The sequence below is a fragment of the Carassius carassius genome, chromosome 25, assembly GCF_963082965.1.
Source record: "Carassius carassius chromosome 25, fCarCar2.1, whole genome shotgun sequence".
NCBI lineage: Eukaryota > Metazoa > Chordata > Actinopteri > Cypriniformes > Cyprinidae > Carassius > Carassius carassius.
This window is the reverse complement of record NC_081779.1, coordinates 12,044,315-12,071,205: the sequence shown is the minus strand read 5'-3', so window position 1 is coordinate 12,071,205 and position 26,891 is coordinate 12,044,315. Positions and strand designations below refer to the sequence as shown.

At 34.9% G+C, this 26,891-nt stretch overlaps 1 protein-coding gene across 4 annotated transcripts; it reads left to right on the top strand.

The window, feature by feature from the left end:
- The first annotated feature begins 596 nt into the window (after nt 1-596).
- On the top strand, nt 597-23,315 carry LOC132104198 (adenylyl cyclase-associated protein 2-like). Of its 4 annotated transcripts, XM_059509481.1 has the most exons (14): nt 597-666; nt 6,325-6,455; nt 7,308-7,408; nt 10,707-10,784; nt 12,263-12,298; nt 15,545-15,688; nt 16,285-16,370; nt 16,685-16,790; nt 19,679-19,862; nt 19,943-20,118; nt 20,792-20,915; nt 21,025-21,107; nt 21,955-22,098; nt 22,299-23,315. In XM_059509481.1, the coding sequence occupies exons 2-14, from the start codon at nt 6,335-6,337 to the stop codon at nt 22,380-22,382; spliced, it is 1,467 nt and encodes a 488-aa protein (XP_059365464.1). In that variant the 5' UTR covers nt 597-666; nt 6,325-6,334; the 3' UTR covers nt 22,383-23,315. The 4 variants fall into 4 exon arrangements, with proteins under 4 accessions (XP_059365464.1, XP_059365465.1, XP_059365467.1 ...); XM_059509482.1 differs by lacking the exon at nt 12,263-12,298; XM_059509484.1 differs by lacking the exons at nt 597-666; nt 6,325-6,455; nt 7,308-7,408; nt 10,707-10,784; nt 12,263-12,298 and adding an exon at nt 12,500-12,681.
- The last annotated feature ends 3,576 nt before the right edge of the window (nt 23,316-26,891 follow it).

Genomic DNA, 26,891 nt, shown 5'->3' with positions numbered 1-26,891 from the left:
TTAATATATTCTATAAAATATAGAAACCTATAGAAATCACCATTGTTTATGCTTGAACAATGAAACATTAACAATAGATTTGTATTTATTCATTTTTTATTTTTTGACAACAAAGTGGCTTCCTGCATATTGAACCCTGACTTTAATTTGGCACACAAAAGTATATCATGTTAATAATATCTTTGTTACAAATATGTATTTTAAAAAAGCTAAAGTTAAATTATGCTAAGCATTTATTTTTCCCAAGAATTTGATGACACTATATTAATAAAAGTAAAAAACTATTCATCTATAGACTTTCTGAAATCATCTTGTGTCATTCAGTGTCATATTTTCATTTTTTTCTGAATAAGTGTTTGCCGTTCTTTTAGTATATATTGCCTTTAATGGTGGCACTATCAAGATTCAAGATGTGCTTAGAAACCTTCTCATTCTATCTGTCTCACTGCTCTATCTAGGCATCTTGATGTAACCTTTCTCTGATTCATCCTTCCCAAATATGGAAGTCCCGGAAGCGGCTGCCCGTGGCTCAGCTGAGTGACAGCAGGGGAGCGACGGGGGCGCACGACCCTGCACGACCAGACCTCCATAGCCGAAGCACATCTCGCTTTTCCTAAAGAAAACGTGAGAGTAAACCCCGGAACCCTTGTCAGAGGTAGTATTTCGGTAAGAATGACTGTTATTGTCATGCTATTATTCCTGGTCGTTAGTGGGACGTTTGGGTCACCCGTTCGGAACGGGTGGGAGGTTCTCATGGTAACGTGCGCGTTTTTGTGTATGGAGTCACGCGCACTCGATTTTGGCATGAACTAGCACAATTTTAGGTTGCAGTGGTGTGTCGGTGTCAGAGGGCAGGGTGCCTTATCTTTTCACTAATTGCAGGATCTGTCAGTTGTCATATCAGCGCGTGCAGGCGTCTGCTGCCTGTGGGATAGGGATGATGAGACAGGCTAGTTACTTTAGCTACATTTTAAGTATTGCTACTGTCTAATAGCCTAGTAGTTCAATTCTTGTCATAAATCAACAGGGTAGGGTGACATACTCCTCTTGTAGGCTTGTATATTGGCTAGATATTACAATGTTCAATATTCCTTTTATAAAGTGTTTTAATAATTTTGAAAGGAAATTTTATGTATATGTCCCATCACCATATAATCAAGTACACGGCTTGCATATTTGCTAGATTTCAAGTTTGTTTCAAGAATACATTTTTGCAATTGTATTATTATTATTTATTTATTTTATTTGTTAATATATATATATATATATATATATATATATATATATATATATATATATATATATATATATATGTATATATATATATGTATATATATTACAAAATATTACCTATTAAAAATATCAACATATTTTTACAAAAAAGTATTAAAAATGCAACACTACTGCCAATGCTTCTAATTCTAGTGCTATATGAATTTTTTTATAGAAGTTATTTTAAATATGAATAGTAGATGAATTGTGGATTTCATGGTATATGCTTACATAAACATAAGGAATTTGGAGAAATACACAGAAATAATTAAATATAAATATCTATGTATGGACACAGTAGATAAGATATGCATATACAAAATCTATTCAGATACAATTATGCAAGGGAATGTAAATAACAAAAGCAATTCTGATGAAAAATTCAAATTCAGTTGTTTTCACCAGGGAGTCGCATCTCTCACCTATTTGGGAGATAATCATTATTTTGTGCCCCCCCTTCTTTACAAAACATTCCTATCCTACACCCCGGTAAGAAAATGTTGTAAATGATTTAGATGCACTTCAAAATATCCACCAGACAGCTCATGAAAAGATTTTTAGTATCTCTATGTCCCTATAAAGTCTCGAGAAGTTGAGCTAAAGATGTCCATTTATTTATTTATTTAATATGCAATCAGAATTGGCATTCAGTGGATATGCTTTGAAATTTTTATTAGCACATCGGCTCAGACCCTCAGTCACCTTCTCTCCCCTGTATATGGGTTAAAGGGTTAGTTCACAGAAAAATTAAAATTATGTCATTAATAACTCACCCTCATGTCGTTCCAAACCCATAAGACCTCCATTCATCTTCGGAACACAGTTTAAGATATTTTAGATTTAGTCCGAGAGCTCTCAGTCCCTCCATTGAAAACCTATTTACGGTATACTGTCCATGTCCAGAAAGGTAAGAAAAACATCATCAATGTAAGTCCATGTGACATCAGAGGGTCAGTTAGAATTTTTGGAAGCATCGAAAATACATTTTGGTCCAAAAATAGCAAAAACTACGACTTTATTCAGCATTGTCTTCTCTTCCTGGTCTGTTGTGAGCGAGTTCAAAACACAGCAGTTTAGTGATATCCGGTTCGCGAACGAATCATTCGATGTAACCGGATCTTCTTTAACCAGTTCGAACTGAATCGTTTGAAACGGTTCGCGTCTCCAATACGCATTAATCCACAAATGACTTAAGCTGTTAACTTTTTTAATGTGGCTGATACTCCCTCTGAGTTCAAACAAACCAATATCCCGGAGTAATTCATTTACTCAAACAGTACACTGACTGACCTGCTGTGAAGAGAGAACTGAAGAGGAACACCGAGCCGAGCCAGATAACAAATGAATGATTGACTCGTTCTCGAGTCAAGAACCATTTCTGTCGGACGCGTCCGATTCGAGAACCGAGGAGCTGATGATAGTGCGCATGTGGGATTCAGCGTGAAGCAGACCGACACACAGAGCGCCTGAACCGAACTGATTCTTCTGGTGATTGATTCTGAACTGATTCTGTGCTAATGTTATGAGCAGGGGGTAAACCAAAGGCTTGAATCAAGGGCAATCATCGCCAATGACGTCATTACGTCGAGGGCAAAAGAACCGGTGAACCGTTTTCTTCAACCGTTTTATTGAATCGAAATGTCCGGAAAAATCGGTTCACGGAAAAGAATCGAGCTTCCCATCACTACTGGTGATCCAAAAACCGATGCAACTGGTTCTTGACTCGTGAACGAGTTAGTCTTTCGTTCAGTATCTGGCTTGGCTCTGTGTTCATCTTCAGTTCTCTCTTCACAGCAGTTCAGTCAGTGTACTGTTTGAGTACATGAATTACTCCGGGATATTGGTTTGTTTTAACTCAGAGGGAGTATCAGCCAGAGCCAGATAATGAACGTACATGCCCACTGCTGGAGAGTTTCTCATTCTCGAGTCAAGAAAAGGTTGCATCGGTTTTCGGATCACCATCAGTACACTGAACCGAGAACCGTTTCTGTCGGATGCATCCGAGTTGATGATACTGCACAGTGCGCATGCGTGATTCAGCGTGGAGCAGACTGACACAAAGCACGTCTGAACCAAACTGATTCTTTTGGTGATTGATTCTGAACTGATTCTGTGCTAATGTTATGATCTCTGTCCACTGGAAAGCTATCAATTTTAATTTAAAACGGGTTATTTAAAACAATTACTTATCAAACAGATGGAATTAGAAATAAAGGCCTGTCTCTAATAAAAGCCTGCTTCAAATAAAAGCCTGTTACCTTCTGGAGTTCAGGTAAATAAAGGCCCCGGCTTTTATTTGAGGAATTACGGTAACCCTTTAAGCATTGCTCTGCATTTCGAGTCTGGGAATAGACATTCAGAAATAGAAAAGAGTGCCTGGTTAAGTTAACTGCATCACTCTCTATCATGCTTTATGGCTAACCACACATATGCCACCAGGTTGAGGCAATAGTATTTTATTTAACAAAGGCCTTCTAGATATTTTGAGTAATTTTTTGGTCTATAATGTTGAGCACTGTGCTCAAGTCATGATCTCTACTTAAGCTGGAGGTTTGGTGCCCTGTGCTTTAGAAACGATTCTGTCTGTGTCACAAGCTCAGAGCTTATTCTTCCTCTCTGAAAAGCCCAACTGAGGCCCAGGTCAGGCATTTGGCAGGCCCTAGAGAATTCTCTAGAAAGATGACGTGAGCATTTCCACACTGGGTCACTATTAATTACTGCTGACGTGTGTCACCGAGAGAGTTGCTCTTTTAGCAGCTACATGTTAAATGCAGCAAATACAGCTCTTTTGTTGTCTGTTCTCTCTATAATGTGCAGGTGAATGAATCGGTGTGGTGCGCTGTTAGCTCCTTGCTGCTATTGTATGATGTTGGATTGTGAAGGTGGTCAGGTTATAAGTTGCTAATATTGTTTGCAGGATTGTGTTAATTTGTATGTTTGATTTTTCTTTGTTTTTCTTGTTTTGTCTTTTTAATTTTGTGGCAGACATGATTTCTCAATTGAATCAGAATAGTTGATCAGATATATGTATATAAAGGGAATCTACAATACCTTTGAAAAAAATCAGAGTTAATAGGTAACAGTGATCACAAACTTGGTTATTATTCTTCAGTGATATGAACCAGATTGGATGGTCAAATTCCACTTCTTTCCTAATAAGAATAATAACGAGGACAAACTGTTTATTAGACTTCAAATTCCAGCATGAAATTTAATTTCTGCCAAATTAGATTTCATCTACTTATTTAGTTATGCCATTGTTAGCCAAAATGTTTTGAAATTGTAATATTTCATACTTTTTGACTTTAAGTGTGTGTGTGTGTGTGTGTGTATGTATGTATGTATATATATATATATATATATATATAGTACAGACCAAAAGTTTCTTCTGCTCATCAAGCCTGCATTTATTTGATCAAAAATAAAGAAAAAAATGTAATATTGTGATATATTATTACAATTTAAAATAATTGTTTTTAAATTTATTATACTTTAAATTATCATTTATTTCTGTGATGCAAAGCTGAATTTTAGGATCATTATCACATGATCCTTTAGAAATCATTCTAATATGATGATTCATTATCAAAGTTGGAAACAGTTCTGCTGCTTAATATTTTTTCAGAACATGTGATACTTTTTTAGGTAACTTTGATGAATAAAAAGTAAAAAGAAAAAAAAAAAAAGCTATGTTTTTAAAATATAAATATTTTGTAATAACAATATACACTACTGGTCAGTAATTTGGGGTCAGTAATTTTTTTTCCTTTTTTTAATAAAATCAATACTTTTATTCAGCAAGGATGTGTTAAATTGATAAAAAGTGATAGTAAAGAAAATATATTATTAGAATATATGTTATTAGAAATTTTATTTTTATTTTGAATAAATGCAGTTCTTTTTAACCTTTTATTCATCAAATATATTCGACAGCAGAACTGTTTCCAACACTCATAATAAATCAGAATATTAGAATGATTTCTAAATGATCATGTGATAGACTGGATGTTACATGTGACACTGAAGGCTGGAGTAATGATGCTGAAAATTCAGCTTTGCATCACAGGAATAAATTATTTTTTTTAAAGTATATTCAAATAGAAAACTATTATTTTAAGTTGTAATAATATTTCACAATATTACTGTTTTTCTATATTTTTGATCAAATAAATGCAGGCTTGATGAGCAGAAGAAACTTCTTTCAAAAACATTAAAAATAGTAATGTTTCCAAACTTTTGGTCTGTACTGTATATACAGACATGTATGTGTTTGTGTGTAAATATATATATATATAGTCTAATGTGGTCATATGGTCATATGGTCTAATGACTGATTTGAAGTTTTTTTTATTAGTGATGACTAAATGACTAATACTTACTAAAACATTTCAAATATAGAACAGAATTTGTATTGTGATCAAGTGCTCAGATGGAGGTTGAGACATGTCAAAATAGCAGTGATATGATTTGTATTGTATACTAGTTGAGGGTTTTAATATGAGGATGAACATGTTATGTAATTAAATCGTTTGATAAACTGCTGTACTGTTACATTCCTGTTAGCAGATGAGTATTGAGGTGTGGTCATGTGGACGGCTGCCAGTGAACCCTCCACGCCTTCATATACTCAGTGTGTGTCTGCTAGATTTGCAGAAAGCCAATTTTAGCTAATATGTCATCATGTATAATAATATAGTAATACCATTGTAATAATAATATTTTCCATGTTTTTTGAAAATGGATGTTATTGATAGGTGTGGGTGGTTTAAGTAATGTTTATTATTATTATTAATCATTAAGTAAACAAAAAGTGTTTTTAACGTAATCCCATTCTTGCAACATTTTTGCATACTACAGTGCACTAGATCACCTACAAGAAAATGTTTCTCATAATAATTGTTGTCATGTTTCTCCTGGATACGTGCAATTGTTTGACCGTTAAAGTAAACAGAAAGGGATTTATTGACTGGGATTTATTGACTGGTACTCAGGTCATGAAGTTCCAACAAATCAAACAGCTTTCATAGGCCATAATGGCCTCTATTTCTCCAGGACCGTTGTCATGGAAGCCCTGGTTGAGCGTCTGGAGCAGGCAGTGATTCGTCTGGAGGCGGTGGCGATCAAACTGCAGAACTGTCCTGGGGGTTTGGTCAACGGGGACATCAGCAGCATGATCAACGGAGGTACCAGAAGTACAACAATGCTTTGGAGGAAAGACAGCAGTTGAATTATTCAGTATATTCATAGTTTTTATTTATGAAGTATATGATGTAAAAATGCTGTTGTGGTCTGTTTCGATGAGTCCACAGGGCATTGTCTGTACAGATTATCGTAAGAAGAAAAACATGGGAAAAACATTCTCATAGGGACAGAGTGGCATTGGTCTTGGCACACTGCACATAGACACATCTGAAATATTTCAGTGAATGGGATTTCTGAATTATTTCTTCTGCCTTCTCCAGTCTCTAGTTTGTGTGTGCAATTGCTCCTTCAGTGTTTTCAGTCTTTTTTCTTTTAGTATGACCAATCTTTTTTTTTTTTTTTTTAAATGTTTTGACTTCTGTTATACATTCTTTAAATAGTGTCATACTTACTACTAATAACAATAATATTGATACTACAATTCATCATAATAATACTACTAATAATTTTAATATGAATTTCTTATTTTCAGTAGAATTCTTTTGTTGTAGCTATTTTATACTGTTTTATTTTAGTCAGTTTGTTTTGTGTCAAATCACTGAAATACAACTAAATAACTAAAAAATATACAGGAGTCTAAAACTGCTTGTCTTGTATATGCTGGTTTTAAAAAATAGTATTGGTTGATCTTTATATTTCATTGTCTTGTCAAAGATCTCATTAGTTCCTTATCGACAAACTCTTGCAATATTAACATTTCTTGCCTTTTCCAACCCTGACATCCCAAACAATGAATCGGGTTTTAAAGCATCATGTGTTGTTTGTGCTGGTAGACTCTGTTTATTCAGTTGAATTGATTTCTGTGGTCTCTTTGCTGTCTCTTTGATTTGAAGGTGAATCCGAAAGCATGGAGGCGTTCGATCATTTGCTGAATGGCTCAGTGTCTGAATATTTGAGGACCAGCACAGCTATTGGTGGAGATGTGGCAAAGCATGTAAGTGTGAGTGGTTGTGAATATTAATGTCAATGGAGATTTTACAGAGAGACAGGAATACTGACAGAAGATGAGCAGAGGTAGATAATATAAGAGTGAAGTCATTCTCCTAAGAGCTCTTAGTTTATAGTACCAAATGACTGCAGAGACTAACAGACATCCAAGCGTCAGCCCAACAGTACAGCTGCTCCGGGAGCTCACAGCTGTTGCTGGCCAGGTTCACATAACTCTGCTATATTTGACAATTGACTTTTTAAATCCAGTCACACCATAACAAATGGAAAACGTTTTATTAAAATCTGAAAGCAGATGTTTGAAAAATGGAAAAAGTGAAGGTACTGTAGAACAGCTTTTGTTTGTCTAAAGCTTATTTACAGAGACAACTCTCAGCTTGTTTAAACTGTTACTTACTTTTGCTGCAGCAATGGAGTGCTGTATTAATGTCTTGTTGGAATGGAAAATTACTGTTTTGCAGTGTTAATTAAAAAAAAAAGGATATATGAACTTCTGGTTTGTTATGAAATTATCTAAAATATTTCAAAAAACAGTAAGCGTAATAATAATAAAACAACAACAACAACAAAAAAAACAATTCTGATGGTGTTGTTTCAAAATATACTATTGTTTAAAAGTTTAGGTTCCATAGGAGCCCTTACCATCAATCATTTGTCTTTGTCAAGTGTAATTTTTTTCAAAATTGAGATTTATACATCATCTGAAATCTGAATAAATAAGTTTTCCACTGATGTATGGATTAGGATCAGACAATACTTGGCCGAGATACAACTATTTGAAAATCTGGAATCTTGAGGGTGCAAAAAAAATCGGAATATTGAGAAAATCGCCTTTGAAGTTGTCCAGATGAATATCTTAGCAATGCATATTACTAATCAAAAATTAAGTTTTGATATATTTATAGTAGAAAATTTACAAAATATCTTCATGGAACATGATCTTTACTTAATGTCCTAATGATTTTTGGCATAAAAGAAAAATCAATAATTTTGACCCATACAATGTGTTTTTGGCTATTGCTACAAATACACCCCAGGGACTTAAGACTGGATTTGTGCTCCAGGGTCACATTTGTCAGTGAGTGCTTTGGTAATAGCTGCTTGAGAAACAAGGCGCTGGACAATGTACTTAGTGTACACAGAGGCACAGTGGCTCATTCTAGTGATGGAATGTAATATTATGAGAAGAGGGAGAGGGAAGGAGTGAAAAAGAGCAGAAAGACAGTGGGAGAGGGATGTATGTGTCCTCATTGTTAACAGTGGAATTCTCAGACAGGAAACATTTCCCTTTTGGTCTAATAAGAGATGAGAAATGGCTCTTTGAATTTGTGAGTGAGTGTGTACGCCGGATCTTCGCTCAGAACTTATCATGTTCTGTAGGTCTGTGTGGATGTGGTCTTTTTGAGGGTTTTCAAATTTGTTCCTGCCAACAACCTCCAGAGATGATGATCCCTTAAGGATGCTCTTCCTAAAATATAAAGGCAGCTGTATATTTTCACTGTATACAAACCCATTTATAGAGTGTAAAACTGTAAGTTTACTTGTCATTTTCAAAAATAAATAATTGACTTTTATATTAATGTATTCAAATATCTGGAAATAATTATATTTATTACACTCGGTTTAAATAGTACTATATAATATAATAAATAAGCACAATGCTTACCACAAAAAATATCAAACAGCACTGTTTTCAACACTTATTATAAAAAGAAATGTTTCTTGAGCAGCATATTAGAAAGATTTCTGAAGGATCATGTGGCACTGAAGACAATTCAGGAATAAATTACAGTTTAAAATATATTCACACTGAATTAAATTCAACAATATTGCTGTTATTACTATGTTTTTGGTCAAATAAATGTAGCCTTGGTCAGCATAAGAGACTTTAGAAACACTGATTAAAACATGATATGTTTACAGATCCGGCTTTACTGACAAGATGCGCATTAAATATCGCATGCGATTTATTGTGCAGCCCTAACATGTTTATATTTATGAAAATGTGATTACTGAAATAAACTATGATTGCACAGTTATTGTTTTTCAATTCAGTTAAGATTGGCATCAAACTTCTTAGAAGAGTTCTAAAAGAGATTACATTTAATATCGCTTTCTCCTCTGTCACACACTGCTGATCTGAACCACCGCAAGATTGTCTTGATTTAACCAGGAGTTATGCAGCGATGACCTTTTGAACCTGAGAGTGTGGGAATTACTGATGAGAGATCCTGTGAAGTGCCTTTACCTCGAAAGGCAACATTCACCCATCTTAGTTTCTCATCAGTGCTGAAAGAGATGGGCTTGGAGAGCGTTTTATCTCCTATAGTCAGCTCCTTTTAAGGTAAAACAGACCTCTGGCTTTCCCTGTGTGTTGCAAGAGGAAATCTTTTCCTAAATGTAGGATTTGCCTCAATTTGTGTGTATGTGTGTGTGTAGCAAAGGGTTCAGTTCTGTCCCTTTAGGCTTTACTTCATTTAGGCGATTCTTTAACTTTGGGTATTTTATGTCCCCAAGGTTGATTTTGATATAACAGAAGTAACTTTTTGCTATATAAAGGTCACATTAAAACTGTCTTCAAAACTTTCTACTTTGCTTTCATAAATTATTTTTGCTGCTTCTCAAATGCCCTTTATGGATTTGATTTTATCTTTATTCCAAAACCTTGGACTTTCGATCTTATCTGAAAATCCATCATACAAATAGTATTACATTTTAAATAACATGATTAATAACATAATTTGAAAATGGAGTGAAATAATTTCAAAAAGTTTTGTGTGAACATTATATTAAAGGAAATAAAGAGAAACAAGGTGTCACTTGTGAACAAAATATATTATTAATATATTTATATAATATTTATGCTTTTAGCAGATGCTTTTATCCAAAGCAACTTACAGTGCATTCAGGCTAACATTTCTTACCTAAAATGTGTTCCCTTTTGCATATACAGTGTGTGTGTGTGTGTGTGTATATATATATATATATATATATATATATATATATATATATTTTTTTTTTTTTTTTTTGCATTATCATTCAGCCATTTCTTCTTTCTTTCATTTAGGACACAAATGTTAGATATGAAATTAGCTTTAGCAATACAAAGGCATTTCATTTAAAAAAATGCTTATAATGTCAGTTCCACCATAAAATGCTATTAAGTACAATACTACTATATATATATATATATATATATATATATATATATATATATATATATATATATATATATATATATATACTATATTTGTTTTCACTTGTTTTTATTTTTTATACAACAGGCAGAGATGGTGAACAATGCCCTGCATGTCCAGCGAGCTTTCCTCAAGATGGCCATGACACACCAGGAGCCAGCAAAGGTACAATCAGATTAATATGTCTGCATATGATTTCATTCACATTTAAACTAGATGTATTGTAAACTTACGACATGTGACATTTTTACAGTTTTGTGGTCATAAAGTAATCAGCTGAACTGAAGCACTGTTAGCATATCCCACACTACAGAGTTTGTCATATTTTAAGCACCATAATAACAATGTTTAGTTTGACTGAAAGTGCCTGCTGGGAGAGTCTCTTTAGCAAATGACCCATATGACTCTGTCTGTGGAGTCTCAACAGATGTCTACCTGCAAATTTCTTCTGTATTGTGACATAAGTTTGAGTGAAGCGTAAGTCACATTCAGAAGGAAAGTTTGGAGGGGGAATTGCTTATTGGTTGTTGATTAGATGGAGGCAAATCGGTTTAAGCCTAAAGAATGCTTTAGCTTTGAGACAAATGCAGGCTAAATGACTGAAGAAGTCCAGCATACGTCACCAGAGAGAATCCTGTCACTGTTATTAAGAAATAGGAGGTAAAAAAAAGAAGACAAACAAATAAATATGGATGGATAAATTGTCACAATGAGATCAATTTACTGAATGTTTTATAAAATAGGATGATGATGATAATAAGTAGTTTTCCTCCCAAGTGTATATTTTACAAACAGTTATAAAAATTACCTAAAGTTTTTTTTTTATCATTATTACAAAATGATATTTTGTGCTTCAGAAGAAATCATGATTTAATATTTGTTTAAAAAAAATAACAGTATATGAGGCTGATTAAACAATTTTGTTTTATTTTGGGTGTACTGTTTCTTTAAATTAATAATTTACCCATAAATTAACATTTGCTGGACATTTACTCACCCTCAGGCCATCCAATATATAGATGCATTTTTAAAAAAATTTCTTTCATTGGAACAGTTTTGGAGAAATTTAGCGTTTCATCACTTGCATCATCTGCAGTGAATGGGTGCCGTCAGAATGAGAGTCCAAACAGCTGATAAAAACAACTAATAATCCACAAGTAATCCATGTGACTCCAGTCCATCAGTGAACGTTCGGTTAAGGGAAAAGCTGTGCATTTGTAAAAAAAAAAACATTAATTTATACGTTTATTATCATTACAATGTCACTTCTGGCTAAAATGGAAAATAAAGTCCATCATCCATAATAATGCTTTCTCCAGTGAAAAAGTCCATCCCTTCTTATCCACTATCACCAATATCCATGACATTTTTGTTTAAAACTGTTTTGTTAAAAAGTGCTTGATCTATGCATATTTCTTCTGATACAAAGGAGAGGACTCTTATTTTAGTCAGAGGCATTGGTTTTAAGTTAAAATGTCTTAATGATGATTGTGTTGATTACAGACCAGCAGCTTTCCACTGCATGAGTTTATAGTGATGTTTTTATCAGCTGTTTAGACTCTCATTCTGACGGCACCCATTCACTGCAGAGGATCCAATGATGAGCATTTGATGTAATACTGAATTTCTCCAAATCTGGTCAGATGAATGAATTCATCTACATCTCGAATGGCCTGAGGGTGAGTAGATTTTTAGCAAATTTTCATGTCTGGGTGAACTATTCCTTTAAGGGTGATATAAATTCAGTGCTTTTCAACTTAAAACGCTCTGTTCTGCTGTAATGCCGACCTCTTACTCTCCTCCATACTGTTCTGAGCGATGTGGTCAGCCATGCGACTATAGTTTCTGCTCACATAGGGATTACCTCTCCTGTTTTAAAGATTGCCAATGCGACACATTCCTGGTGTATTCACACAGTGGCCAGGGGGAAGTGCAGGGGGCAAGCGTGACGTCATGTCATCGGACTTTGGTTCACGTTACCCAAACAGAAAGAAGATCTGAGGCCAAAGGCTATTGGATGAAAGTAGGATGGAGAATTAAACACTGGATAATAAACACACAGGTGGTAGGAAAAGCGCTGTAGCAGGACTGTTTGCAATATTTCGTGTGTTTTTATTTAGATGTTAATAATGATTCATGTTTAATTTGAACACAGATTCAATATTTACTGAACTCATTGAGATGTACACAGCTGAGGGCCAAATCTCTGATCTGTATGTGTCAGACTAATGGCCATTGGCAGAAAATCCCATGAGATAAGATGTTTGTCTTGCACCGTTTGCGCAACAGACATAAATGATACCTTAAATCATGTTTGTTGAGTACAGTTGTGCTATTCCTTTTCTAAGCAAACCTAATGCTAATTAAATGAGGCAAACAAATCCTATAGACTTGCATTGGGGAATAACAACCTAGCGTGAACAATCTCACATTGTGGTGGTTGTATCTAATAATTAATTCAAAACACATCTGCAATGGTCAGATACATTGGTGAGGGGACGAGGGTATTTCTGCCACAAATATGAATGGAAAAACACTCAACCTGAATTAGATATGCTAAGAAAAGACTGGCAAATATCTATGTAGTACTCTACTGTACACACAGTCACCCAAGCTCAGCTTCAGAATAATTCTTAAATACGTTTTTTTTTCTGTTCATGCATGCATAAATATATCTTACAAACATTATCTCACTCACACACGCTATGTTTAGCCATTGTTCCTCTCCATCAGTAGTGTGAAGTGCATATAGCTCCCAGGAGGGAAGCTGGACAGTTGCCCTAAACCTCTGGCTTTTCTCTCTCTGTATATGTGTGTGCGGGACTGTGCTTGCATTCTGTGGCTTTTTATGGGCATGTTCTATATTTGAGCCGGTGTGTTTCTGTGGCCCGGGTCACATGACAGGCCTGTCGCTGGATGAGGAGCGTTTGTGTGGCCTTTAGGCCGCAGCTGTTTCTCTCGAATTCCTCGTATAACAGATTTGTTCACAGTCAAAATGCATTGCACCGTGACTGACCAAGGTGTTCAATCTTGGGACAATCGTGAGGTCTTTTCTGTTGGTTCAGAGCATATTTGTCCATATGTTAATTTCTGGCCATTTTAAGTAACTTTTTTAGTTCATAGAGTAAATATGTGTCCAATTTTTTATCTAGAATTTGATTATATTTTTTTTCTCATTAAATTACAACTATTTAATAAAATAAAAAAGTGAAATATTAAATTGCAAAAATTTAAATACATATTTTATTTTATGTTATTTAGATACATTTTCATTGATTTATTTTTTATTTTTTATAATTTAACATTTATAGTAGGTATTATAGGGATATATATTCACATCTTAATTCCTGGTTATTTTGAGTAAAGTAAATTATACCTTCCAGAGTTATATAGCTAATATATTTCCAATTATAGAGTATATCTAGAGGTTTTTTATTTTAATTTTTTTAGTTTTTATATAGATAGATAGATAGATAGATAGATAGATAGATAGATAGATAGATAGATAGATAGATAGATAGATAGACAGATAGATAGATAGATAGATATTCTCAAAAATAGGATAAGCTAAGTGCAAATTTAAATGTGAAGCAATCCTCTATTTTCTTACAATATAATTCGTAATCTGCCAAGAATGCTCTTAGCTCTGGCTCCATTCATAGCTCAGAGATAGGTAGACTAATTCTGTCCCACTCCTCGGCTGAGCATGATGGGAAGGGAAGTTCAGAATGATGCTGGAGAGTTACTTGCAGGTCTTACTTAACAAGGGTTGTAATGTCCAGTATTGATGAAAAAGGCATCTTTGTTCACAGAAATGGAAATCATGCGCATGTTGTTATGGGAGGAATTTCTGTAAATACACTTTTGCTCTTTCTCTTTGGCTCCCCCTCGCTCTTTATCACTTTATGTCACACTTACACAGTCCACAACCCTCTACATTTCACACCAAAAACCAATGATGAGTCACATTCTGCCACAAAATGTGTAAATATAAGTGAATAAACACACATTGTACCAACATATACTGTCTAAAAACACACCGTCTGTCTTGTTTGTTTTATCTGTCACTTATTTGATGAGGTTGAAGTCAGGTCAGTTCTGTGATTTCATCTGATTTGCGCATGAAGTTCAGCTGATAAGCCTGACTGAAAACATGAAGCGGTATTTTCAGTCCATTTCTTATGAAATGGACTGAAATGGTGGACATGGCAACTGCTTGAACATAAGCATAAATACAAAAACGTTCATTTAATAAGGAAACAGTGTGTTCCCTCTCGCCCTTGTTCAGAGGTAAACTGTAAACATCAGTACAGGACAGGGCCTTACAAGGCGAGGGGGATCTCCCCATCCCGGGCTGGAATGCGGAGTGGGAGGGAGGTGAAGCTCACTGGACGTTTCATTGGAAAAAACGTTCCCGCTATTAAAAGTCCGCTTGGGTGCCTCAGGCTCTGTGTTTTTCTCTGTGCTTGCTTAAAAGGTCCAATGAAATCTAAATCCATGTTGCTGTGGAGTAGCTTTTTCTCCATGTTTTTTTGGTTTTAAAATGCACTGTATGCTAATACTCTTTAATATCGACACGGTTGACTTTTATCAGATCTGTCTTCAGGTACAGTCACATTTTAGTTTTAGCGAACAATAACAAAACTGGATATGTGCTGCTCAAACTTCCCATCTCAATGGGAAATATGTCAAAAAAAAATCTTTAATAGAACAGAGTGAAATCTCTACAGTGGTATTCAGCATAAACAACTCCTTTTGTTCTTCTTGGAAAGATATTATGAAGGCTGGGCTCACAGAGTTAAATGAATTATTAGACTAAGTTGATTGAATTATAAAAGTAAGGGATGGATATTTTATGAATGGAAGTTTCAAATGAAATCACTAAAATGCCCAAGTACTGTGTTTATGCTGTTATTCCCATTAAGAAAGAGATGGCTGACCTCCTCAGACCCCTCTCCGACCAGATCCAGGAGATCCAGAATTTCCGGGAGAAGAAGCGTGGCAGCAGTCTGTTCAACCACCTGTCTGCCGTGAGCGAGAGCATCCCCGCTCTGGGCTGGGTGGCCGTGGTGAGCACTTCTCTCTGTCTCATACGTCCCATGGACTGTGTGGTGTATTCTAGTCACTAACCTCCTGTATAAAAACATATGTTATAACCGATCCAGAAAATGTCTGGTTTGGCTCATGCATCTTTTGCATTTGAGTGGCTTAATGTTAAGGTTGCTCTTTCAGATTCAGTCATGTCTTGATGCTAGCGATGAAAGCCCACCAAATACACTTCAAACAATACCAAATCCATCCATTAGGCATATTTTCTTTGATTGTGACAACAGGCCGACCTCACACAAACCATCCGAGTCACTGGGGAGAGGACCACCAAACTGATGTTTGAATTTATGTTCATTTTCTATTATGTAAACTCCTCTGATGTCTTTACTGTGGATGGCTGTATCTAATCTCTGCCATGGGAATTTGGACTAAGACAGATCTGGACTCTATCATTTTTTGCTTTAAACTACCGCTGCTGTTTACATCAAAGTTTCAGAGCCTCAGTAATAGTGCTTGACTGGAAATGTATCCTTTTTTTCTGTGCTTATTATTTATATTAATAAGTAAGCTTCTTTAACAATCTTTTGAGCCTTTGTTTTGTTGCTCTGTCTTACAGTGTCAGAAACCAGGGCCGTATGTGAAGGAGATGAGCGATGCCGCAATTTTCTACACAAACAGAGTCCTTAAAGATTACAAAGACACGTATGTGCATTGTTTTTTAATTATTTAGTTCATATCAGGTCAGTTTGATATGTTAATGTGAAATGTCCCATACAAGGTATTGTGATAATGGTTACCATAGCCATATATAACGGTATTTCTATTTGCTACACAAAGGATCTTCAAATGATAACATGATTCTACTGTACTTTGTTAATTTTTGTTAAACACAAAAAGTCAGTTTCTCTCACAATTATGTAGCACATGAACATTTATGTTTTGATAAGAAAATAAGATTTATTTGTTCAATTGAACAATGCCATTGAACGTTTTCGTTGTTTTTTCACTGACCCCAGAGACCCCCGTCATGCTGAGTGGGTGCGTTCCTATCTGAACATCTGGACTGAACTTCAGACCTACATCAAGGAGCACCACACAACTGGACTCATCTGGAGCAGGACTGTGAGTGAGACTTTCAATTGGGATATGAGTTCAGGCTGACCTCACCTTGTTTGTATTCAGGAAGTATGATGTGAAAGTTCTTTGCCAGACGTAGAATTAGTACAGTTGTTGGTAATCAAAACCCTACATTAAGAAGTTAATTTGTCATTTTCTTAAAGACATAAACATTTTCAGTGCTTGATCTTATATTTCAAATTAGAAAATATTGAAACTGCAGTACTAAAGAGCATATTTTCCATTTTTGGTCATACAGAGGCTGGTTGAATGCAGATGATTAACAGCTATACTATGCACATCCATCTAGATAAATAGTACAGTTATTTTCATGCATGGCTGCCTTTGAAAGGAATCTCTTCCAGTTAGGGATGCAGAGTATATTGGAACCATAATGCTTATTACCTCACCGGAGTTTGAGAATTTTTAATTTATCAGTATATCATTCGATATCGCATTTTTAATTGTTCATGATAATTTGCATTATAATTTTACATTTAGATCACAGTTTCTTTCATCTAACACTCACTTAAAGTTAATCTTTAAAAACACTAATAATTTACTAGTAATGACACTGTATAATGTAATCTTTAGCCAATTTCAAAACGAATATTCATTATTTAGTGTACATTATATGTTATGTTGTGGTGCCTATATTTAAAACAACTAAACTGAATTTAATCTATGAATAGAGTTTATTCTATATACAATATTGTTCAAAAGTTTAGAAATAAATTCAGCCAGGATGCATTAAATTGATCAACAGTGGCATTAAAGACATTTATAGTGTTACAAATGATGTTTCAAATAAATGTTGTTCTTATGAACTTCCTATTCATCGGAGAAAAATCGTAAAATAAAATGTATCATGGTTTCTGAAAAAATATCAAGCAGCACAGCTGTTTTCTACATCGCCATTACAGAAATGATGACATTTTAACCCTTTAGACTACCCTAACCCTAACCTATATTTCACAATGTTACCATTTTTACTATAGATTTGATGCCTTGTTGTGCATAAGAGACTTCTTTTAGAAACATAAAAAAAACCTTACCAACCCCAAACTTTTGAACTTTTTTATGGACTTTTACTTGACTGATAATATGTAGCAGTGTGTCTGGTTACAAAGAGTTTTAGAATATATATATATATACTTTTTGGGATGCTAAATCTTGTCCGTCACGAGGTGAAATAGTGTGTGTCAAACAGAAACCTGAGAGCCCTCACTGACTGTGTGTCAGCTGTCCCTCCTGCCATGAGTGTGTGTGGAGGACTGTATGGTGTGGACAGGTGGTCATCTGGGTCTTTTTTGCATGGGGGGTTTACCATAGAAATGCCCCCAACAAAAGCCTAGTGTGTCTCTGGCTTACACACCTGCTCTCACACACACTCCTCGTAATTCAACCTCACTTCTCATATATTCCACATTATACCTTTCCTTTGACTTCATTTACTTCTGTATATCCTCACGCATCAGACACAATCAAAGTCCCGGATCACTATGTATTTGTCTGCCATGTTTTCCAACTTCCTCTAACAGTTTGTTTAAGTACCTTTGCCTTTTCACCTCTTCACAAGGCAGTAACCTTTTGGGTCAGAGGTTGGGTTGCCCAACTGTTTAACCTATGCTGAACATCAGCACAATTATTGGGGTTAGAAGTGTGTGTGTTTGTACAAGACCGGAAAAGATGAGTGTGCAACAGTTGTTTAAGCCAGTTTAAGTGTTGAAGTGGGAACCGTGTGCAACTGTCAATGGCAGCTGTGCTGACAATATAAAACAGACATAAGTGTGCCGTCAGGGTCACACAATAGCCAACTGTGCCACACTGATCTGTTCTTTAACTTTAAATGTTGTTAAATAAGATTATCCTAGTTGTGCCAGAAACACATGGACTGATATGAAATTATTTTGAAAATCAGGATCTGATTATTAGAGAAAATCATCATGGAAACACCAATTGAGTATTGTTTTCTTAGCACAAACCATGTAGCAAGGCTTGTCTCACTTTACTTATATTTATTGTAGAATTTTATAGAAGTTTAAAAATTTTATAATATGTGTGGATAGATTTGAACACACATACTCATTCTTTATTATCTATCTATCTATCTGTCTATCTATCTATCTATCTATCTATCTATCTATCTATCTATCTATCTATCTATCTATCTATCTATCTATCTATCTATCTATCTATCTATCTATCTATCTATCGATCAGCTTTTTATTTAAAGTGATCCCTCTAAAATTAAAATTGAGAAAAATAATGAGAAATATTATGTATAATGTTTTTTTAAACCCATTTAAATTAAACAAAGCTTAAAAAACAAACAAACATACAAAAAGTATTTCCTACTAATATAACCATGTTTCATGTGTAACATTTCAGACTTTTGTTTTAAAAAACATATAAATATGCAATATACATTTAAAAAAAAAAAAAAAAAAAAATATATATATATATATATATATATATATATATATATATATATATATATATATATATATATATATATATATATATATATATATATATATATATATATATCACTTTTTTTAAGTGTTGATTTTATGGAGGTCACCTTTTTGAAACTGCATACTCCATTCAGGGTCAGCAACACTACAGACTGTAATCTATTGCCTCATACACCACCTACTGGAGTAGGACGCCCATTGCAGTGAATTCATCATCATGGGGGTTAAAATGACATTTAAATAACCATTTTACAATTAAAAAAAATTGTTATTTGAGGCTGTGAATTAACATCTATACTGTGAATTCTGTGACATGAATATTGTGTTTTTAGTTTTGTTTTTAATGTATTTTTTCCCTTCTTGAATGAGCATATGAGTTTCCAGCTTTTCCTGGACTAACTCTGATGTTCTCCACAGGGTCCTGTAGCCCCTCCCTCGCTGTTCGGTGCTCCTTCTGATAGCACTTGCCCTCCTCCTCCTCCTCCTCCACCACCAGGTCCTCTTCCAGTGTTCATGGATAACAGCCCTAAATCCGAGGACACATCAGCCCAGCCTTCAGCTCTGTTTGCACAGCTCAACCAGGGAGAGGCCATCACTAAAGGTGGACAGGAAAACACCGCCAGACTACACAATTCTATACTGCCATCAAAACTGACATTAGGTGACGTGTTCTGCCTCCAGGTTTAAAACATGTGTCTGACAAGCAGAAGACCCATAAGAACCCTAACTTGCGCTCTCAGGGAGGGAGGACACACCAGGCATCTCCAGCCAAAAGTCAGAACCCCGGCTCATCTGCCTGTGCATCTGCCAAGAAACATTCCCCCGTGCTGGAGCTGGAAGGAAAGAAGTGGAGGGTGGTAGGTGCCATCGGCCCATCAACCTGCACATGTCTGACTGTGTTCAGCATTACACCATGCTACAGCTAATGGTTCTGCTACAGTTGCCCAAACACTTCAATACTTTTGCAAAATATAATCTATCCCACAATTCAATGATCTTGATATTTTCAAGTCATTATCATTTCGTTAACATCTTGGAAATTAAAATGCATATGAACGAATTCATTCAAAATGCTATAATGGTATATATTTATTTCTAATTTATTTGTGAATTGACTTAAAACCGTTGGTTTGCATTGCATAATGACTAAAAGCTGCACATATGACACATTAAGCAGTACAACTAGTGAACTAAAGGAAGTAATATTTACTGTAATTGCATCTGAATAAAAAAAATATAAAGTGCTTCACAATTTTTTTAAAGGATAACAACAATAATTACACATATATATATATATATATGTGTGTGTGTGTATAAATATATAGTGCTCTTAACTATATAATAATTCTCAGTTGTATAGGAATTGTCTTCCAAAAAGTGGGTTGGATGAATGTAGAAATGTATTAATATAACACTCGCCACATACTTATAAAATAGGCTACTGAATCCTACACTTGTAGTGACATTCTATTGATTTACCATGACTACAGCATGTGTTTAGTTGATCTATTGTGTGTGTTTGTCCTGTAGGAGCATCAGGAGCGGTCTCAGGACCTGTTGATAGAGGAGACAGAGCTCAGACAGGTGGTTTATGTCTTTAGCTGTAGCAACTCCACACTCCAGATCAAAGGCAAAGTCAACTCCATCATAGTGGGTAAGAGGAGCTCCTCATAACACCAGCTGCTCTCATTCAGTAACGTTATCTTCTCCTTATCATTGCAACACACACCACGCCTGGCCATTGTCTGTCTCTCTCTTCACAGATAATTGTAAGAAGCTCGGACTCGTGTTTGACAGTGTGGTTGGCATCGTTGACATCATCAACTCCAGAGACATTCAGCTTCAGGTTAGACGTAAATGTTTGTGCAGGACAAGATGCAGGCTGAAGTGTTTTGATCTGTGAGTGATCTGCACTCAGGGTTGTTATTGTGAAAGAGAACGTGTTAGCATAATGTATGTGCATGAATTATGGTCATCACTGCCTGAATCAATAAAGAATATCCCTGTCAACACAACTACGAATGTTGATCTGTTGATACTGAAGAGACGTTAATGTACATAAATTACAGTCATGCTTCAAACTTCAATTTTGTAGCTGCTGTGTGCCGTTATAGCAAGAATTACTAAGACATTGCTACATAATTTTGTCAAATTCATCAACCACATACAGAACCATTCGAAAGTTTTGAATTAGAAAGATTCTTTTTTAAGAAAGTAATTTTTTTTATCTGGAACGATGCATTAAATTGGTCATTAGTGACAGAAATGTTCTGTTTCAAATAAATGCTGTTCTTTTCCATTTTATATTCATCAAAGTATCCTGAAAACAATGAGCAGCACAGCTGTTTTTACTTAAAAAAATGTTTCTCGAGCAGCAAATCAGCATATTAGAATTATTTCTGAAGGATCATGTGACACTGAAGAAAATTCAGCTTTGTCATCACATGAATAAATTACTTTTTAAAATATATTAAAATAGAAGTTATTTTAAATGTAATGTTTCACAATATTACTTGTTTTATTGTATTTGTATCAAGTAAATGCAGCCGTGTTGAGCATAAGAGACTTTTGTAGCTCGTTTTCACCAAGTAGGAACTCATGGCTCAAAAGTGCTAATTCTTTTATTCTTTTAATTGTCGTTTTTTTGTTGTTGTTGCATGTGAACACCACATAACTTGTTTTTGGCCTTTCAGGTAATGGGAAAAGTTCCTACTATTTCCATTAACAAGACTGAGGGGTGCCATGTCTACTTGTGCAAGGATTCACTTGACTGTGAGATTGTCAGTGCCAAGAGCTCCGAGATGAACGTCCTTGTTCCTGAGGGAGAAGATGATTATGTGAGTTTATTTACACTGAAAATAGCTACCAACAGAGCTACCATAACCTTTCAATTTAACAAATAACTTTCTTGATACATTATATCATGGTACCAAAATAACAATGTTCCATTCCAGAGGTTTGACCTGCTTTACATTCAAATGTTTTAGAGACATTGTTTATACATTATTTGACTGATATATTCTTGTATATTTAACAGAGGGAGTTTCCAATCCCAGAGCAGTTTAAAACGGTTTGGGATGGCTCCAGTCTGGTGACAGAGCCCGCAAAGATCGCTGGTTGATTCCTTTTGCAGTTTTGTCATCTCTTTCCTTCTACCCAGAATTCTTCATGCACTTTCACTGTATCACACTGTTAGATGAGATGTAAGAATTCATACATTGTGGTAGTGTGAGTTGTAGATTAAGGCTCATAAAATTCAAATTAAGAGCAAAATATGGACAAACAAGTGTCATTTTCAAAATATATGAATAATTATGCATAGAAAATACACAGGATGACACCATTATGTTGTTCAGTCAGCAACTCAACAAAAGTAACAAGTTAAAGTAATAAATAAACAATTACATTTTTATAATTTTTCCCCCAAGGTCTTTTTTTAAATTATAAAATACTTTGTCTTTATGTCATAAATTCTCATGTTAAATACATTTTGGTTTCTTTTTTAGAAACAATAAAAAGACAGAATATTTTTAAATATATTATGACTTTTTAGGTATAACTTGTTTTTTATAGGGGAACTAGCCCTTTGTGTTTTGCGCAGTAACATTTGACATTTACTACAGATTTACTTTCTGATCATAACATTTTCTTCGGCAAAAAAAAAAAAACATGTTTATTTGGAAGGGTAAACTTGTATGTTCAGGCTTTGGACGCAGAATATGTGCAATCATGAGCAGAGGAGAAAATCAACAGACATTTTACAATCAAACCGCTTTTTATTCTATGAGTCTGATAACTGGTCTTTGTTCTGGAAATGAATGAGTGCCTTTGGAGGAATTTTTATAAGATTTTATATTATTTTAATATAGTTCAAATATTGCTTTATATTTCATTTATAATCTCAGACTGCTCATTTCTGAAATTAACTTTTGTTCATCAAATGTTTGCATTGACAGCCACCACATGTCATTCAACACCATCAGGGCTGTAATTACATCTGCTGTGCTATAACTAAGTATTCGGCTAATAAATATCAAACTTTGTGTCCAAAATAGTTTCCTATGTTCTTACATTGTAATTTTTACATCTGTGTGAAAATTTGAATGTATGCCAACATTTGTTAATATGTAGCATTATTCAGTCCTTAAAAGGGAATCATGTTACATTTGCTTGGTCAGTAAACAGTCTACATTTAACTTAAGCATAATGATGCTTAAGCACAGAAGAACATGTACAATGCATTAAATCACACACCTTAAATTGTACTTTACCAAAATATTTGCATGTTACCAGATCAATTTAATCAAATAAAGTCATTTTGAACTCACTATACTGTTATTTGTATTTTTTTTTACAATCTTCTGTTTAAGGTTTAGTTGTTCTGTAGCAAGGGTTTTCAAAAAGAAAATATTTTTACAAAATGTATTATAAATGTTAACATTTGCTTTGTGCAATGATAATATAAGAGTTAATTCACTTTAAGAATGGTTATTTAATTTTGTCGTACTTCTAATATCAAATTTATTATTTTCTCGCAAATTTAAACAGAGCAGCAATGGGGAAACATCAACTTGGCAAATGAGAACAGAATGTGAAATATTCACCTTGCTCCATGCTGGTCATTGAAAGCAATACAAAACATAAATAATAATGAAATAATGTGAAATAAATAAAATGATAGAGCTTTAAACTTAAATGAACAACAACTAAATGTTTAATGTGACACACACACACACCATGTCCTACTTTAAAATACACACAGATTGTAAAAGCACAGCTTAAGTAGTTCACCTAACTGATAGAGTAAAAGCTTCATGGTGCCATCTGCTGGCAAACGGAATCTTTATAATATATTACACATCAAACATAATTTTTTGGGGTTTATTTGTAGTTGTACAATTTTATTTTTTTTTTTATTGAATGTTCATTTACATTTTAAGCTGCTATACTGTATCACATATAAAAATCTACTTTAAAAATAAAAAAACTTGAAGAAGAAAATAAATATAATGATTTCACCTCTGATCTGTTTCCGGCTAGTGCTTGATGACGACGTTTCTTTATGTTGAGTGTTGGGTGAAAAGCATCTCGGCATCATCTGATTCCTCCTCTTTTTCTAAGAAGTGGCAGATTGACTATTCCTGTATTCCTTGCCCACAGATAAATTGCTGTTGCAAAAAGATGCTGCAGCCATGAGCAGCCGCCGGGTGCTGGTTGCAGGATGACTCAACCTCCGCAGAGAGTTTTTAATATTTATCAGACAATAACTACTCAAGATTTTGCTTTAGTATAATTTTCGGGACAATTAGGGCCAGATTCGGGATTCGGGGCAACAGTTTAGATTTCGGGACTGTCCCGGTACGCTAAAAGCACGTTGTCGGCGCACGGAGAGGTGGCGGTACGCTCAAGAGCTATATTTGGAAGTGGCGGTACTAAGTACCAAGTGAATAAACAAACGAAGTGCGATATTTTCTTTTGTATAAATATTAAATAGACTTGGCAAACCTCACCACGAAACGTGTGTATATATATGTTACTGTTTTGTTCTATTGTAAAATTTAATACATAATGATTCCTATTACTTTACTTGAGGGTTAAAAGTATATTTTTTATATAAACGATTTTTGTAAGGAAGAATAAGTCGGGACAGTGGGCGAAAACAAACAGGATAAACGCGTGTATTGGAGACAGTATTGCAATAAAATTGGAAGTAAAACTCAGTTGTCAGACATAAGGGGAACAATCAGAAGAATGAGTGGATTAGGTAGAAAGGTCGAAATGCCAGTGTTATGTAGCAATAATAAGAATGCAGTTAGTAATGCAGAAAAAGCAGAGCTTTTGGTAGAAACTTTTGTGAAAATCCACAGTTCTGGAAATTTATCCACAATAGATAACCAGTATTGTTGGAAAACCCTGGAATGAAAGATAGTAGATTTGCACCAGGAGGAGATACGGACCTGCCTTTTACTATGTTTGAATTAAAAAGGGCTATCCTAAATGCATGACAAACAACACCAGGTAAAGATGCTATATGTTATAGCATGCTAGGGTTATATGAGAGATGCATCACTGGAGGTAGTATTTAGGCTGATCAATATGATATGGAATGAAGGTAGAATCCCACTTGAATGGAAACAGGCAGTGATAGTCCCAATACTCAAACCAGGTAAGAATGCTTTAGACCTGTCAAGTTATAGACCTATAGCATTAACTTCACAATTAGGGAAAATCATGGAAAGGATGGTAACAGATAGGTTAAATTACTATATGGAAAGTAAGGGTCTCTTTTCAGCATATCAGTCTGGATTTCGTAAGGGTAGGGGAACAATGAATTCTGTTTTGTGCTTAGAAGCAGAAGTAAGGAAAGCACAAACTAATAAGGAAAGTGTAATTGCTGTGTTTTTTGACATCGAAAAAGCATATGATATGCTGTGGTAGGATGGACTTCTTATAAGGTGGTGAGGTTTCTAGGAGTTATCTTTGATGAGAGGTTCACTTGGTGTCAGCATATTGATAAGGTCAGAAATAAGTGTAAGAAGATCAACAACATGTTGAGATGTCTATCAGGGCGAGACTGGGGAGAGAGTAAAGCTTCGCTAATAAACATCTATCAGGCTCTCATGAGAACTGCCTCTGACTATGGTTCCTTAGCGTATAAGTCAGCATCGGAATCTAACCTTAAAAAGCTTGATGTGGAGCAGGCACAGGCACTCCGGATTTGTACCAGGGCATTTAAAACATCACCAGTAACCACTTTACAGGTGGAGGCAGGAGAGATGCCGCTACGTATTAGGAGGGTCAAGATCATGTTGGCATATTGGACTAATTTCCAAGGACATATTAGGTGCACCCCACAAAAACTGTCTTGCAAGAATGAGCAGAGCATAATAAAAGCAATTTTTACAGTTTCGGATGGGTGGGGAATGCTAAGGTTCAAAATGCAGGTCTCAATCAGTTGCAAATAGGACCCACTGTGACAATATCAACGATACCACCCTGGAAATTTATAAAACCATCTGTAAATGTAAGCTTACAACAAATACTAAAAGAAAACTCAAAAATAATGCCGCAGTGGATAATAGTTCAAAACTATGTAGAGCAGTATCAAAAAAAATTTATTCATTTTTAAGGATGGATCAAAGCAGTCGGAAACAATCCGTACTGGTGCAGCATTTTTTATTCCTCGGTATGAAGTAGTAGTCAAAAAGAGGACTACAGACTACCTGTCAGTTTACACTGTGGAGTTGATAGCAATTTTACTGGCATTAGAGTGGGTGGGAAAAAATCATCAGAGTCAAGGTGTTATTATAGCCTCAGATAGTTTATCAGTATTAATAAGCATTCAATCTGGGAGAGCGTCATGTAGACAAGACCTCATTTATCAAATACTTCACTTGCTTCTCACACTTCATAATAAGGGAATGTTTGTCTCCTTCCTTTGGGTTCCTGCCCATGTGGGGGTGGAAGGAAATTAAGTTGTGGATATGCTAGCAAAAAATTATATAAAGCATGAAACAGTAGATGTTCAAGTACTAATAACTAATTACTAGAGCAGAGGTCAAAACCATCATAAAGCAAAATTCACTTAACATATGGCAGGAATATTGGAAAACAGCGGATACAGGACGTC